The 17,625-nt window shown below is 48.5% G+C and overlaps 1 protein-coding gene across 1 annotated transcript in view; it reads right to left on the reverse strand.

Moving 5' to 3' along the window:
- The window catches only part of HECTD4 (HECT domain containing E3 ubiquitin protein ligase 4), a 159,789-nt gene that overhangs the window by 24,400 nt on the left and 117,764 nt on the right, over positions 1-17,625 (reverse strand). Inside the window, 8 exon segments of the mRNA XM_011997903.1 lie at positions 311-518; positions 1,444-2,750; positions 7,754-7,933; positions 9,518-9,723; positions 10,021-10,151; positions 10,429-10,634; positions 12,005-12,287; positions 15,310-15,332. Of these exon segments, the coding sequence (XP_011853293.1) occupies positions 311-518; positions 1,444-2,750; positions 7,754-7,933; positions 9,518-9,723; positions 10,021-10,151; positions 10,429-10,634; positions 12,005-12,287; positions 15,310-15,332 (2,544 nt within the window).

Here is a 17,625-nt window from a genome sequence, read left to right on the forward strand (position 1 = left end):
TGCCCCCATGGCCTTCAGCGCCCTGACAGCTGGGAGAGGAGGGGAACATTTCTTCTTTTCACATCATACAAAGATGCACACAATCAGCCCCTACTGGCAAACAATGGAGCCTCTTGTCCCATCTCCCCAACACTCTCTGAATTGTTTTCAAAATCTGCAACCCAGGAATAGCTGCCAAGTTCCTCTTTAATGCAAGATGTTAAAAATAGGGGACACTGGGGAGGAGAGGAGATTTTAATGCAACTTTTTTCTGTGAGCCTAAAATTGCTCCACAAAAAGTCTACAGATTAAAAACAAATCCAGAACCCACCTTTAATTGACTTATCATTGAAATAATCTTCTAACCCTGGGCTCCCTTGAGTATCAAAGAGACTCTGATTTACTACAGACACGGTTAGAATCTCTTCGGTTGACATTTCCATCAATTCATCTTCACCATCCAAACTTGACAAACCAATCAAATCATTATTGTTAAATAAACTTGCTCGAATTTTCTCAATTTTGGCTCGGGATCTTATCTGTGTGAACAGAGAACAGGGTCAGGATTTGAGTAGCGTGACCAGGCATTCAGTGTGAGTGAACTTCTCCCTTCCATCTTTTCCTGGAAACTCTGTATTCGTCTGGAGAGATGTGAGAGCTGCCCGACTCCGGTGAGCTGGACCTCCTGGGAAACTTTCTCCCACAGGCCAACAACAGCAACTTTTAGCAAACAACTCAACCTGAAACCTCGTCACTAAACCTCGGCTAGGTCTGTGGCTTGCCTCTGTTTCCCAGGGAGTAAAAATCCATGCCTAACTGAGGAAGTCCCCACGAAGGAGGATGATGGATTCAAAGAAGTGATTCTAGGAAAGAAACTAGCTGCTTGATCCTTGAACCTTCCTTGCAGAGCCTGCTGGGAGAGTATAACGCATGTCAGTTCCCCACCTGTACTGTTACGCAAAGGCACAGAAAGGCTTTGATGCAGGATTTCTAAACAGCGAGGCTTAAGAAATACATGGGATCCTGCAGTGGAACTATGACTCGCTGGCATGCAGGTTATCTGAAACTCAGAATCACCTGGGACAGAATGGCAAGCGTCTATCCTCACACTGCTCAGTGACCATCCCTCCTGCCAATGGCAACACCAAAAAGAACAAAAAGAACCCAAGGCTGCTCAAGAAGATGCGACGGGGCTGAGTCAGAATGCACCGATGGCAGCCACCCACCATGGAAGGCCAGGCCCTGAGCCCTCTGGCTCCCCTTTACTTCGTGATATGGGACTTGGTGTCACTCTTAGAGATGTCATCCCCAGCAGACTCATTGTGCTCATTCCAAGGGCTACCCCAGGGAGCCCCTGACTGCTCCACCATTACCTACTAGGAAATAAATTTGGAAGGTTTAAAGAGGCTTGGGGGATTGAAATGGGTCATGATTTAGTGGTTGCAGAGGCTTGCGAGCTGTTACCTCCACCACTGCGAAGCCTTTGATGGGGCGTGCCACTAGGGGCTGGTGGTCCAGGGAAGTTACTGTGTACATGGAGCCCATGTCTGACACCAAGGCCGTCTCTGCATTGTCCAGGGGCTCCCCCAGGCTGCCCAGGCTGCCCAGGCTGCCGGTGCTGCACAGGGAAATGTCCAGGCTCTCCTGGCTGGACACCACGTGGGGCTCCAACAGGCCCGGAGGGATGGGCAGCTCGAGGCCGGCAGGCAGCGGATCCACGGAGAGGTCGCTGACAGTTTGGGAGATGCCCTGGGAGCTGCAGATGGAAGCCTGGCTGGTGGAGGCAGAGGCGCTGATGCTCATGGCGGGGGTCAGGCTGCTGGACGTGCTGACTTCCATGCTGTCTGAGCCAGGGAAGGCCAGTGTCTTCTCGGGCTCAGCTTTCCCGTCCCCGCCCTCGGCCTTGTCTTTCGGCTTCTTGGGGTCTTCTTCCTGCAGCGGGATGTAGATCTCGTCTTTGAAGACCCCGCCGTGGGCGTTGCAGGCCTTGCGGATGGCGCCTCTGACTACGCCCTCGTCCAGGTGGGTGGGGATCCCGGAGATCACAAGCAAACGGCTGTGGGCGGTGGGGCCCACCAGGGCCTGGCAGGCATCAGCGATGGCGTCACTCGTCACGCCCAGCCCCTGTGGGTCCTTCCTGGTGAGGTGGCGGAGGATGATGAGTAGGGTGAGTGCGCGGTGGAACCACAGCATGTCCTCGGGCTTGCTGCCTCCGATGCTGAGCACAGTGGGGTCCGAGTCCATGGTGCGGGAAGACTGGCGCTTGCCCGACGAGGCGGCCTTTTCCCGCTTCATCTTGACTTTTTTCCTCTTGGAGAGGAGGCTGGGACTCTGCGGGGTCTGTCCTGGCGAGGACGAGGAGGAGGAGGACGAGTCACTGAGATTTGGGGCGGTCGCTGAGGTCACCCCGCTGGCTGTGACACTCATGTTAGTAGGCAGGGTCACTTCGGCCACCGCCAGGCACCCTTCCATGAGTGCATGAAAATACGTAGAGAACCTGCCCTGGTCGCCGGCCGCCGGGCCCCCGGATCCCCCACAGGTGCTGCCTGAGACCCAGTTCTGCGTCTCCTCATCGTACAGCTTGTGGAGCTCCGACTGCAAGGCCATCAGCATGGCCAGGCAGGGGTTCAGCTGGAGGGCGATTGAGGAGGACAGGCCAGCGGGGTGCCGCCTCTGCTCCAGGGTGTGCACAGTGCGCAGGAGCTCTGCCAGGAGATGGAAAACAAGCTCCTTCACGCAGGCTGCCATGTCCGTGGTCCACAGGAAGTTTCCTGAGGCAAATGAAAATAGTAACAGTAATTACTATGCAGCACTGGCTACGTTCCAGGCCCCTCATAACAACTCTGTGAACAGAGACTGTGCAATTCAGTCCCTTCTTACAGATGGAGAAACAGAGGTTGGGAGGTGGAGGCCTGGCTGGAGGTCACACAGCTACTAGACAAGAGAGCTGGGATTCAGAGCTCAGGGGTCGGCCCCAGAGGTGAAGGCTTTGACCCTTGTGCCCAATGGCAGGGTGCCAGCAAAACACCATCATTTTCTGTCTCAAAAGGTTATGCAGCATGTTGGTGATAAGTCCCTAGAATAATGTTTCCCAAAGTACTGGATGCTTACTATGGGGCACACAAGCCAATTTTACCAAATGGCACTGAAACACACACTGAAACATTGTTCCTTTTAAACTCCTCTTTTAGTCCTGATTTTTGTCAACAAGAAAGCCTTACTTTGAGGGTGGTTTTTTTTGTTTGTTTGTTTGTTTTCTGAGACAGGGTCTTGCTCTGTCACCCAGGCTGGAGTGCAGTGGCACAATCATAGCTCACTGCTGCCTCAGCCTCCTGGGCTCAAGCGATACCTCAGCCTGAGTAGCTGGGATTACAGGTGTGTGAGACCATGCCCAGCTAATTTTTGTATTATTATTTTTCTTTTGCAGAGACAGTTTTCATGGTTTTGCCATGTTGCCCAGGCTGGTCTAGAACTCCCGGGCTCAAGTGATCCTCTCACCACAGCCTCCCAAAGCGCTGGGTTTACAGGTGTGTGCCACTGTGCCTGGCCATGAGGCTGGCACATTCTTTTTTTAAAAAATCTTTTTAAAAACTTAAATCATATTTTAAAAATACTTTATTTTTTTATTTTTTATTTTTTGAGAGTGAGTCTCAGTCTGTCACCCAGACTGGAGTGCAGTGGCATGATCTCAGCTCACTGCAACCTCTGACTCCTGGGTTCAAGCAATTCTCTACCTCAGCCTCCCGCATAGCTGGGATTACAGGCTCCTACCATCATGTCCAGCTAATTTTTGTATTTTTAGTAGAGACAGGGTTTCATCACCTTGGTCAGGCTGGTCTTGAACTCCTGACCTACCTCGTGATCCACCCGCCTCAGCCTCCCAAAGTGCTGGGATTATAGGCATGAGCTACCGTGCCTGGCCTTCTTTAATAATTTTTTAAGCTACTTTGTTTTTGTTTGTTTGTTTGTTTTGTTTTGTTTGCTGAGACAGAGTCTGCCTCTATCACCCGGGCTGGAGTGCAGTGGCATGATCTCAGCTCATTACCACCTCCGCCTCCCAGGTTCAAGTAATTCTCATGCTTCAGCATCCAGAGTAACTTGAATTACAGGCATGTGCCAGGACACCCAGATAATTTTTATATTTTTAGAAGAGATGGGGTTTCATCATGTTAGCCAGGCTGGTCTTGAACTTCTGGCCTCAAGTGGTCCGTGTGCCTCAGCCTCCCAAAGTGCTGGGATTACAGGTGTGAGCCACTGTACCTGGCCAAGGCTGGCATATTCTTTTTTGTTTTTTTGAGACGGAGTTGTGCTCTTCTTGCCCAGGCTGGAGTGCAATGGCGCAATCTTGGCTCACCATCACCTCTGCCTCCTGGGTTCAAGCAATTCTCCTGCCTCAGCCTCCCGAGTTGCTGGGATTATAGGCATGCACCACCACACCTGGCTAATTTTGTATTTTTAGCAGAGACAGGGTTTCTCCATGTTGGTCAGGCTGGTCTCTTAACTGCTGACCTCAGGTGATTCACCCGCCTCGGCCTCCCAAAGTGCTAGGATTATAGGTGTAAGCCACTGTGCCTGGCCGGCTGGCATATCCTTAAGAGAAAGTGGGCCAGAGTCCCAGAGCCTTTGACAGGGAACAGTATTCAGCTAGATTTTTGTGACGGCAACTCTTTTCTTTGAATGTATGTATGTATGTATGTATGAATGGATGGACAGATGGACTGATTGACTGATTGAGACAGGGTCTCATTGTGTTGCCCTGGCTGGTCTTGAACTCCTGGGCTCAAGTCATCCTTTTGCCTCAGCCTCCCAAAGTGGTGGGATTACAGGTGTGAGACACCAGGCCCAGCCTGTATTTATTTTTATGGGCACCTTTTAGTTATGCCAATGGATACTAATTTTGTATTTAGAGAAGTGATGTAAAGGTTTTCTTTTTTTTTTTTTTGAGACAGAGTCCCGCCCTGTCACCCAGGCTGGAGCGCAGTGGCGTGATCTCGGCTCACTGCAAGCTCCGCCTCCTGGTTTCACGCCATTCTTCTGCCTCAGCCTCCCGAGTAGCTGGGACCACAGGCGCCCGCCACCATGCCCAGCTAATTTTTTGTATTTTCAGTAGAGAAGGGGTTTTACCGTGTTAGCCAGGATGGTCTTGATCTCCTGACCTCGTGATCCACCTCGGCCTCCCAAAGTGCTGGGATTACAGGCATGAGCCACCGTGCCTGGCCAAGGTTTCCTTAAAACTAAATTTAAGTTTTAAAAAAGGAGGAGTTGATTGCAATAAAAATTGTTAAATAAATAAATGCTGGCTGGGTGCAGTGGCTCATGCCTGTAATCCCAGTATTATGGGAGGCCAAGGCAGGTGGGTCACCTGAGGTCAGGAGACTGAGACCAGCTTGGCTAACATAGTGAAATCCCGTTTTTACTAAAAATACAAAAAAAATTAGCTGGGCATGGTGGCGGGCGCCTGTACTCCCAACTACTCAGGAGGCTGGGGCAGTAGAATCACTTGAACCCAGGAGGCAGAGGTTGCAGTGAGCTGAGATCATGCCACTGCACTCCAGCCTGGGTGCAGTGGATCATGCCAATGCACTCCAGCGAGACTCCATTTCAAAAAAATAAAATAAGTAAGTAAATAAATGCTGATAGGCACAATTTGTGGACATGGCAACAATCATACAATGGTGGCATGATAATGACTGAAGTTTGGGAAACACTGTCTAGAACCACAAGATGGACCACACGTTTGTGCCAAGGTCTCCTTCGTACCAGACGCGTATCTTACATTCACACATACCCTGGATCTGAGTGGAAAGAGAGAAAGCTCATGTACGTAAGACACGATTAGGGATCATGAACATCTAAAGCCTGCATCCCACTGAGCCAGCTGAGCCCTCACCCTGCAAAAGAGCGAACTGCAGTTTGCTACATCCAGATGGCTCTTGTACAGGATAAAAGATTACTGGCCGGGGGAATCCCAAGGGCCTGCTGAAGCTGACTTATTAAGTCCAGCACCTACCAACGAGGGGACCAAGCTTCCTGCTCTCTCAGGACTGACATTGCTTGCGAATTCTGGTTGGAAACAAGTTTGTGACTGTCCTGGAACATGGGCTCTGATAGAACCTTCACAGAGGACAGGTGTCCATGCTCCCCTCTCCACTGGGGCACAGGGCTAGGCCCTCAGATGCTAGAACTATTCACGTCACCTCCGCTGTCCTTGCTTTACTGTTTAGCATTCATGTAAGATGACCTTGGAGATAGTTCTTCACCAAAATTATACATGGCGGCCTATGAGCTGAAACTCATTCTCAGACAGTGTTCCCGCTTATGTTCCCCCTATCCACTCCCTGGGTGTTTTTCATTTTTTTTTTGCAGAGAAAGGGTCTGGCTATGTTGCTCCATATCCTGAACTCAAGCGATCCTCTTGCCTCAGCCTCTCAAAGTGCTGGATTACAAGTGTGAGTCACTGCACTCGGCCCTCCTAGGGTGTACGAAAGAATTTGACTTGGTTGCCAACATTTAAAAATTGAGAAATTCACATCGACATTTGGATTCCTGGATTTTCTTGAAATAAGAAATTACGGTTCTGGCAGGAGCAGGGCCATGTTCTCCTGTAGCAGTGGGTGACAGGACACGTGTCCCCTGTGCCTCCAGCTCACCAAAGTCCCCCTGCCAACTTTCCTCTTTATTTCCCTCATTTAGCTGATCTGTGTGAACCCTGAAGGCACTGAAGGCATCCGAGTGTGCAACGTTTTCTGTTTTGAGATGGAGCTTCACTCTTGTTGCCCAGGCTGGAGTGCAATGGCGCAATCTCAGCTCACTGCAACCTCTGCCTCTTGGGTTTCAAGCAATTCTCCTGCCTCAGCCTCCTAAGTAGTTGGGATTACAGGCATGCACCACCATGCCCGGCTAATTTTTTGTATTTAGTAGAGACAGAGTTTCATCATGTTGGTCAGGCTGGTCTCATACTCCTGACCTCAGGTGATCCACCCACCTCGGCCTCCCAAAGTGCTGGGATTACAGGAGTGAGCCACCGCGCCCGGCCGAGTGTGCAATGTTTCATTCCCTGCAACATCATGAAAAAATTAAAAAATACAGAAAGCCTGAAGAAATTATACAGTAAATACCTGTGTACTTACCAGCTAGATTCCACCATAAACATGTTGTGCATTTGCTCTACTACATGTCTATCTACCCCTCTCTTCATCCACACACCCATCTTAGTTTTTGATTATTTCAAAATAAGTTGTAGACATCTGTATGCTTCCTCCCTACACACTTAAAGAGGTATATCATTAATTAAAGTTTAATATTTATTTAGAACTTGTTTAGGTAAATTTGCATATGGTAAAATGCACAACTTTTTCATTTATCATTCCATGAGTTTTGCAACCTTCTTGACCCTTTGAGGACCTATGCAGTTATAACCTTTGATTTTGCAACATTGTTCATTTCCACACCACCCTTCACCCCTAAAGTTATAATAATGGCGTATACTTCTGTTTTAAAGTAAAGTGGATAAAGTTAATCTTATTTTCGTCGTTCGTTAGTTGCCACTCCTCAAAATAATGAAAATACCCGACAAATCATGGATTTGGGAGTCTAGGTTGTACCTTAAGATCTATTCCCCAAGCCCACTTCAAACGACAGCAATCTGAAGGAGGCTGCAGCTGCCTGGGTTACCTGTGGCCACTCCCTGCACCACCTGGCAAGCTCCTTCCTCAGGCACCATGCCGGCTCCACCCACACCCTAGATTCCGATCCCCAGGGAAGGCAGCCTCACCTAGCAGCTCCACCACCTGCAGGAGGACGGATGTCGGAATGGTGTCAGGCTCATCTTCGGACTTCCCTTCACTGTCCTCTGATTTCCAGGACAGCAGCTGCTCTGCGAAGGCCATAGCCAGTGGGAACTCCAGGGGCAAGGAATGTAACACCAGAACCGCTCCAGGAGGTGGAGACACCCCTGCAAGAAGCACCCAGGAGGAAAGCAGGTGACTGGCAGCACCTGACCCAAATAAGCCTCACAAAAGATCCTGCCGGGTGTGCATGCAGAAACAGGGCTGGAGAGCCCACCCACTCATCTGCTCCAGGATGAGGACACATAACTCCCGACACTCCGGACAGTGGGCTGCAGGGACACGAGGAGATGGAGGCTATCCCTCCAGGGAGTCCTCTTACTGGGGTGGATTCAGCAAATGCGACAAAGGGCAGAGATGAGAACAGAGGACACGCACTTGTCATTCAGTTAGATACCAACTAGCACGGGGACAGTAACACTTTAAAAGATGCCTCACTGGGATATTCCCAGCTTGGTAAAGAAATAATCAGTCCTTTGGTATGGCTGCAATCCCACTAAGACCATTATGCTTATACAGTGGACCAGCAAGGGGTCCCCAAGACTTAAGACTACTGGCACCTTGGGTTTTGATTATCTTATCACCTTTTGTCACTGCCATGGCCTACGTGTGACCAAAGCTGTCTACGGTGAAAGGAAGAAGGTCCAAGGCTTGATCCCCCTCACATCCTGCACTGCACCCCAAGCCCCTCTATAAACACCAGTCAGACAGAAGCCAGGGCATCAGAGGGCTTTGGACAAGTCAGAAGCAAACCACATTAGCTTGTGTACTCTGGGGTGAATGTTTACATGGTGATAATTGTGGAATGACAGAGATCCTCTGTTTTAAATGTAAAGTTTAAAATATAGCTAGTATAGGCAAAATACTATGAAAAACAGACTCTAATAAAAAAGACCATAAAGTTGTTTAGCAATGACGAAATCACTTAAGAAATGTCCTTTCATTTCATTCCCTAAGATGCAGTGTCTCAAGGACTGGGGCTGTGGAGAAGCCCAGGCCTGTTATTTTGGCTAAAAGTTCATATATGTTTTCTGTCTCTGGCAAACACGTGTCAGTCTTTTCCTGTCAAGCATGCCAAGAAGGAGCAGTGCAGGCCTGTGACAAGGATTTCCTTTCTTTTCTGTGCATACTCAGATACAGAGCCAGCGGGCCCTGGTGCATACAGAGGACAGGCAGTGACAGCTTCAGGGCATGTGGAGGCAGAGCCCTCATCTAACTCTAAAGCCATGGAGGCTTCAAAAAAATGCCCAGGAGATGAGAGCAATCGAGCTTCCAGTTAGATGAGGAGCAGACGCTCACAGTGGCCAGTGCCCCGGTGAGCCATGTTGAGAATTTGGTTAATGAGAACTCAAGGAATGGCAACTGGGATTATCATAGCCTGAGTCAGCTGTAAGGTTGTGATTGCTCTGGTTATATCATTCTAAACAGACACATCTCAGCACACACTTGTGAAAAGAAACGAAATCTCCAATGTAGTCTGGACAGCATCTGCCAGGCCTTCCCAGGTAGGAAAGATAAGTCTTTTAATTTACTGCCTCTAAAAGAAAGAGCAGTTTCTTCTAGAAGAAGTCCCAAGAAGTCCTATTCTTTATCAATAGGAATTGGAAAATGCAAGGTACACAATTTCACAAAGAAGGCAAGCGGAGAATGACTCCAGCTGTTCTCATCACGACAAGCTGCTGGAGACTCACCCAGTTTGATGTGGACCCTGTCTGTGGAGAGGACCACAGAGGGGTACTGGTCAGCGGTGGGGGGAGGTGCAAGCCCAGTGTTGGCCGGGGATGCGTCCCGTGGGTAACAGGCGGCCTCGATGAGGTTCAGCTGGCCATTTCGCTTCACTTTGTGGCCGAGGCCGTATACAAGCACCCGTGCCCATGGCGCCTTGTACAGAGAGGAGCTGAGAAAGAGGGATGGGTGGGTGTTAATACAGGGTCTAGCCACACACATGGGGATAGGCAGCATTGCCTTCTCACCAGGGGACATTAGATGAGAACTGGGCCCAAGTCATTTCCACCATACTTTAGAAGGTCATTCTTTATAGACTAATTCCCCAAACACAGAAATATGAAGAGAACTGTAAGTCATTTGCATTAAAGAATCAAAGTGATTTGAATTTTTTTCCTCGGCCAGTTTCACTAGAATTTATTTAGCTTTTCTCTCCCCATCACCATCTTCTTGAGAACAGGCAACTTACTCTTTGCGGAATCCAGACTGACTTTCTTTACAAGACACAACAACAAAAGCTGCCCCAGGGAAATTCACGTCCATGTTGACTTTGGATTCGGAAATTGGGAACTCTTCGGAGGGGAACTGCTCTGGTGCTGTCTGCAAAGAGACATTGAATAAGGAAAGCCACGGGCTAAACATAGGGACAGCATTTCATCTTCTCATCTCACATGGCCCAGGAAATCAGCCAAACGACTAAATAGCCCTCTGGAAGGAAGCAACCTACAGATGAGATAAAGCAGAAGAGCTTCTAGGAAAAGGAAATTGAGAGGAATGGGGACTTGGAGGGGAAAGGAGAGTCATTTTCAGCAAGCCAGTGAGACTCCCAGTAAAAAACGGTAACCACACTGCAGGAACATGAGCTTTAGACTTCTACCTGCAGGAAAGAGCAGATCTGTTTCGTCAGCTCTAAAAGGCTCTCCTCGCCCTGGTGCAGGGTCCGGGTGATGGCCACGTTGAGCCACTCTCTCACTGTCTGGGAGTTGCCCTGGTAAAAGAGGTCCGTGGCGGAGCAGTTCTGGGAATGGATGCAATGCTGTAAAGACTGCGCCAGGAGGATCGAGCTGGAGCTGATGGTGCCGTCTGGGGACGGAAAGGAAACAGAAGTTGACAAGAATCAAAGCAGCCAGTAGCTGCGAGAGTCTAAGTAACAGACAATGAATAACCCATCCAGAAACCCCAGATGGGAGGGTTATCCTGGATATGATGTCCTGGATAACAGATGCCGGCAATCAGATCCTCTGCTTTAGGATGGTGGAGGGGGACCCAGGAGATCAATGGGCATCATACTTTTGCTTTCTTTTCAGCTGTGAAACTGTTTCCTAAAATAAAATCTAAAGAGAGGCCCAGGTCTATGAAATATATCAAATGGGGCTGCTTGGATCCAGGGGTTCCTAGAGCCTGATCTGTCTGACTACCCTGGCCCGCCCTCGCAGGGTACCTCAGGGCAGAGCCTGTAGAGAAGCTTGTTAGATCATCATGGCAAAGCTTCTGCCACCACACTTGATGCTTTCCAGGTATGTTTCAGGGCATCTAAGTTCTTGGGGTGGGCTGTGGACCCCAGGTGCTCATATGGGCCAGTAGAGATGTAGGGCATACATGCCCTGGCTGGGTGGGACCCCACAGTTGTCAGCTGGAGGGCAGCTACCCAGGATGCTGACTGAGCTCAGAATGCTATCTGCAAGTGAGCTTTGAGGGGTGCCCCCTGCCTGCCTCACCTCTTTTTTTTTTTGAGAGAGAGAGTCTTGCTCTGTTGCCACGTTGGAGTGCAGTGGCACAATCTCGGCTCACTGCAACCTCCGCTTCCTGGGTTCAAGTGATTCTCCTGCCTCAGCCTCCCAAGTAGCTGGGGACTACAGGCACCCACCACTACGCCCAGCTAAGACCTCTTGTTTCCATCTCAGTTGCTGGGAGATCAAGGGGGCAGGTCAGAGGCTGAGATGCCAGGGGAAGACAGAAAGGGCCCCTCAGTCCTGGACAGGGCTGAGGGCAGACTCATCACCTGGCATTCACTGGGTAGCAGACACAGCCCTCATGCCAAGGGCTGACCTTTGGAACAGCCTCACCAGAACTTATGATGAACCAAATAGGTCTGCTTTGGAGGACGCTGATGACAGGAACATTCCCTTTCTTTCTAATGTCAAATACACTGTCTGTGGCAACAATACAGTGACTTCGCTTCATAAATAATACTTAATTTTCTTTGATCCACAATTATTCTGGGAAACTCGATGAATGCTTAACAGAGTAATGACTCAAGAGAGTAATCCATTACATTTTTCAAAGAGTGAGAAAGCCCTGCCAGGAGAATCCCAGTTCCTGGGTGCAATTTCTCACATGAGCCTATGCGCACAATGAGGCACTTCTCGCCCTCACGCGGGGAATGACTACACTATGCACAGCACCCGCCTGGTGCCGAGTTCCAGAGTGACAGCAGCAAAGCCAAGTTTTACCTGGGAGGGGAGGCGCGAGGAGCTGATTGGACAGCAGCTGCAGGTGCTCCAGGGTAATGTCCCGGATGGCAGGGATGTGGAAGAGGCGGGTGAACAAGTGAGGCAACTTGGGGGCGAAGATATTGAGCAGGGCCATGCGGCAGTACAGCCTGGCCAGCGCAGCCTCGCAGCGCAGCAGCTCCCTGCAAGAGAAAAGGTAGGTGAGATGCTCAAAGCCCTGATGCTCCGGCCCCCATACTGGGACCAGGCCGCAGGTTCTGAAGGGAGAGGATCCCATCTCAGGCTTCTCTTCCAGCCTGATGTTCCAAACCCTAAGGGAGTCACTTGAGTTTTAAACAAAAGTCACATTGAGTTATATTGTTAAGTTTGATTTTTCCCAGCTCAAAAAAGTACTGTAGGGAAAAAAATAAAAATACACGTCCACACAAAAATTTGTACATGTATGTTTTTTGCTTTTTTTTTTTTTTTTTTAAATTTGAGACGGAGTCTCACTCTGTCGCCCAGGCTGGAGTGCAGTGGCACGATCTTGGCTCACTGTAAGCTCTGTCTCCCAGGTTCATGCTATTCTCCTGCCTCAGCCTCCCGAGTAGCTGGGACAACAGGCTCCCGCCACCACGCCCGGCTAATTTTTTGCACCTTTGGTAGAGATGGGGTTCTACTGTGTTAGCCAGGACGGTCTCGATCTCCTGATCTCGTGATCCGCTCGCCTCGGCCTGCTAAAGCACTGGAACCATAGGCGTGAGCCGCCGCGCCCGACCCACATGTATGTTCATAGTAACATTATTCATAATAGCCAAATAGTGATAAGAACTCAAGTGTCCATTAACTCAATGGTAAGTCTATACAATGGAGTATTATTCAGCCATCAAACAGATGAAAGACTGACACATGCCACAACAGGAATAAACCTTGAAACATCATGTTCAGTGAAAGACACCAGATACAAAGGGCCACATATTGGACTCCATTTCTGTAAATTGTCCAGAGGAAAATGCAGATAAATAGAAAATAGATTAGTGGTTGCCAGGAGATGGTAGGAAAGGAGGAAGGGAAGTAACTGCTATGGGTATGGGGTTTCTTTTGGGGTGATAAAAATGTTCTAAAATTGATTGTGGTAATGGTTGGACGACTTTGTGAATGTAATAAAAACCACTGACTTGTGTACTTTAAATGGGTGAATTGTATGGTATGTGAATTATATCTTAATAAAGCTATTACAAAAATACCATTGTGGGCATTTTTTTATGTGATAAATCTGTGAAGTGATCGGCATTCAACTTGAATAACAGCTCATTAGTGCCTAAGCACATCAATGGCTTACACTTGTAATTCTAGCACTTTGGGAGGCCAAGGCAGGAGGATCACTTGAGTTCAGGAGTTTGAGACCAGCCTGGGTAACATGGTGACACTCCCTCTCTACAAAAAAATAGAAATCGCCCTGTAGTCTCGGCTACTTGGGAGGCTGAGGTGGGAGGACTGCTGAGCCCAGTAGTTGGAAGCTGCAGTGGGCTATGACTGTGCCACTGCACTCCAGCCTGGGTGACAGAGCAAGACTGTTTCTAAAAAACAAAAACCTAGGCCCCAAACTCACTCTGAACCCACGGGGGTCATTTGATATTCCTACTGACTCTAATTAAATTTAATGTTGGTATATCATAATTCAAATTTAGGTGTAATGGCAATTAAAGAAACAACCCCACATGGAACACTTGATGAGTGTATGTGTGAAGTGAAGATAAACAAAAAGAAGACAGCTAAGAAACTACATCGTAGGTGGTTTCTTCCTTATCAACACCAGTCTCTGTGGTTCTCATGCCAGGATGAATAATAAACACACTTCTCCTGTCTCCTCCCTCCTTGGAAGCCCATGTGTTCACTGCATTAACAAAGCACATTAGGACAATGGCAGCAAAACTAGTAAGGACTGAATGGGCAAGCTGAGAACTCCACGGTTCTCCCCATGGCTTTCACCTCAGACTTTATAGGCCAAAGTTACCAGGGACAGAACTGCTTGTTTTGTTTTCTTGGGCTTTTTTGAGACGGGTCCTGTTGCCCAGACTGGAGTGCAGTGGCGTGATCATAGCTCACTGCAGCCTTGACCTCCCAGACTCAAGCGATCCTCCAGCTTTAGCCTCTTGAATAGCTGGGACTACAGACATGTACCACTGCTCCTAGCTATTTTTTTCTTATTTTTGTAGAGACACGGTCTCTCTCTCTCTCTCTCCTTTTTTGAGATGGGGTCTTGCTCTGTCACTCAGGCTGGAGTGCAGTGGTGTGACCTCGGCTCACTGCAACCTCCGCCTCCCAGGTTTAAGCGATTCTCCTACCTCGGCCTCCCAAGTAGCTGGGATTACAGGCGTGTGCCACCATGCCTGGCTGATATTTGAATTTTTAGTAGAGACGGTGCCTTACCATGTTGGCTAGGCTGGTCTCGAACTCTTGACCTCAAGTGATCTGCCCACCTCGGCCTCCCCAAGTGCTGGGATTACAGGTGTGAGCTACTGTGCCCAGCCGAGACAGGGTCTCTCTATGTTGCCCAGACTGGTCTTGAACTCCTGGGCTCAAATGATCTTCCTTCTTCGGCCTTCCAAAGTGCTAAGATTACAGGTGTGAGCCACTGCGCCTGGCTATGAGCTTGCTTCGCGTCTGACTAGCAGCCCCGGTTTGGACACTGTGCACTGCTAATGCCTCTGAAGCCACTGCTGCTCTAGCCTCTGTTTTCCAAAATCCTCTTTACTTATTTATTTAAAAAAATGTTTGAGACAAGGTCTTGCTCTGTTGCCCACGTTGGAGGACACTGGTAATCACGGCTCACTGCAGCCTTGAACTCCCGGGCTCAAGCAATGCTCTCGCCTCAGCCTCCCACTTAAATAGCTGGGACTATAGGTGTGTGCCACCAGGCCCAGCTCACCAAAGTCTCCTTTAAAACCACTGTGACCGCTTTAGCACAGAAAACAATCTTGATGAAAATCTGTGCTAGGACCAGAAATCCAACCACTGAATGATCACACAGATCTGCATGGCATGTTTCCTATGTCTTCCAATACCAAGACCACCGCAGTAACACCGAGTAAACGTCCTACACTTGTAAGTTGACTGTAACTCTACAAGGACTTTCTTGCCTTCTCTCTCAGTTGCTAGTCAGCAGTCAACAGGTTTCATCTATCAAAGATGTTTGCTAAAAAATATGACCAAAAGACTTATTAAATAAAGCTTTAAAAGCTTTTAATTACCATGTTGACATTCAAGCATGTATGTCTTCTTAATAATACCATGTTGATATTCAAGCGTGTATGTTTGGGGACCTTTTTCAGCATCTGTTTTGGGTCTACAGTGTGTGTCTGGGCCTAGCTTAGGCACTGGGGACTCTAGCAACCTCTGCCTCCTGGGATCAAGTGATTCTCATGCCTCAGCCTCCTGAGTAGCTGGTACCATCAGCACATGACACCAGACCCGGCTAATTTTTGTATTTTTAGTAGAGTTGGGGTTTCACCTGTTGGCTAGGCTGGTCTTGAACTCCTGGCCTCAAGTGATCCACCCACCTTGGCCTTCCAAAGTACTGGGATTACAGGTGTGAGCCGCCGCACCCAGCCCACAAGAACAAACTTTAACAAACAAGCAAAATAACAGCAGTAAAAATGTCAGGTCCTGGGAAAGCATTAAAATACTGTAGTTTCCTGACAAAGAGCGCCTGGACAGTCACCTCAGACAGTGAGGGCAGAGCTTTTTGAAGAGGTGAGAATTCACTGAGATCTGAATCACAGAATGAGACAGTCAGGGGGAACTCAGGTCATCCCTAAGGAAGAAGCACACTAGCTGTGTGAGCACCACAGATGAGAGGCTGCCAAGCTCAGAGGCTCCTGTGGAGTTTTGTGAGGCAGGTTAGGGTTTGAATGTACTTGATGGGAAGGTGTGCATTAGAGGAGGGAGAGCTGATTTCTGTGTCTTAAAGATCGCTCCAGCTGTTGTGGAGAGGAGAGTCGAGGCCTGGGCTGTTGTGGTGGAGGTGGGAATGGAGACATGTGCAGATGGGGACATATTCTGGAACAGTCAATGGCACTTGCCGACAGTTCTCTTGAGGAAAAAGGATGGCTCATGGTGCCCCTTCCAGATATGGGGAGGCCAGTGGTAGAGGAGATTTTGGGGAAAAATTCAGATTCCACCTCACACACTAAATTTTAGGGGCTTATGAGATTATTTGTGAGTTAAGGGTCAACAAAACCGTATCCTTGTCTACCTCAGAACTGCCTTTGGTTAAGCTGTTTTAAAGTCAGTTCTTCTGAAAACGTGACAAAGAATGTCGGCAACATCACAAGGCGCTGCTTATGATACTAGTGACCCCTCCCAGGCAAGCTGTGTCTAAATGGGGAGGACTGTGAAGAACATTCTTGGTGGGAAGCCACAGCTTTGAGGCTTCTGGAGCATGGTGATGCCTGTAACTGGGCATGCCTCTTGCTGAAATCCCTGGAAGTCATGCCTGTGGAGTGTTCACAAGATATATCAGCTTGGATTAGGACATGGGGCTGTTCAGTAACTGGCTGCAGGAGCCCTGCCGTGGGACACTTCTCCTTCACATTGGAGTTGACACTTGGGTAGGTAGGTGGGGTCAGTAGGTAGGGTCAGGGAATAGCCCCTGAACTTCTATGGGGATGACTGTGAGGACCCCTGTTGAAGAAACATTCGTGATGTTGCCTGCAGTATGCCTACTTCCTGTCCTATATCTTGCTAAGTAAAGCTAAGAAGGTCACGTGTGACCTGTTTTGGTCTTGTGAATTTGACTGACTCATTGAACTTAAGATCACCCAAACGCTGCAATGCAATCTCAAGCGGAGATGGTCTATCTCAAGAGGTCTTGCCGTCTAGATAGATAAACATATCTGAAGTTCCAGTGAGTGATGAGAGCTGGTGATACACTCAACTTGGTTCAAAATTGTCAACATCACGAGAAATTGTGATGGCTAATGGATGAACAGCATGAAAAATAGTTTCTGGAAATTTTTATTAGAGAACTCCATTTATTATTATATTTTCCTCTGAATTATTGCAAGAAATTTTAAGATGGAAAGGAATAATTCTCAGGGGAATTGGTAATGGTGACTATGAGGGAGCTTTGCCAGATCTTTATGTTTCAGCCCACTGAGGGCAGGCACATGCCTCGAACACCTTCTCTTCTCTTCTGGAAGCCTGCATAGTGCTAGGCACATAGAAAGCACTCAAGCAATACCTGATCAGCTTCACAGGGAAAGGAGCTTACACTGTATCTGGACATCTTCTTACCTTTTCTTGACTTGCTTTACTCTCTGTAACTTACACCACGACGCTCTTCCAATCTGTGGAATGTGATGGCTATTCATCCATTAGCCATCACAAATTCTCACAATGTTGACAATTTTGAACCAAGTTGAGTGTATCTCCAGTTCTCATCTCTCACTGGAACTCCAGATACGCTTATCTGTCTAGATGGCAAGACCTCTTGCTGTCTCCGTTTAAGACTGCATTGCAGCGTTTGGGTGGTCTTAAGTTCAATGAGTCAGTCAATCTCTAGCTACCCAGTAGTCCCTCCAAATCACAGCAGCGTGCATGTTGCATAAGCCAGATGATTCTAGATCCCCCAACTTTTT

This window comes from Mandrillus leucophaeus, unplaced genomic scaffold (genome assembly GCF_000951045.1).
Source record: "Mandrillus leucophaeus isolate KB7577 unplaced genomic scaffold, Mleu.le_1.0 Scaffold55, whole genome shotgun sequence".
Lineage (NCBI taxonomy): Eukaryota > Metazoa > Chordata > Mammalia > Primates > Cercopithecidae > Mandrillus > Mandrillus leucophaeus.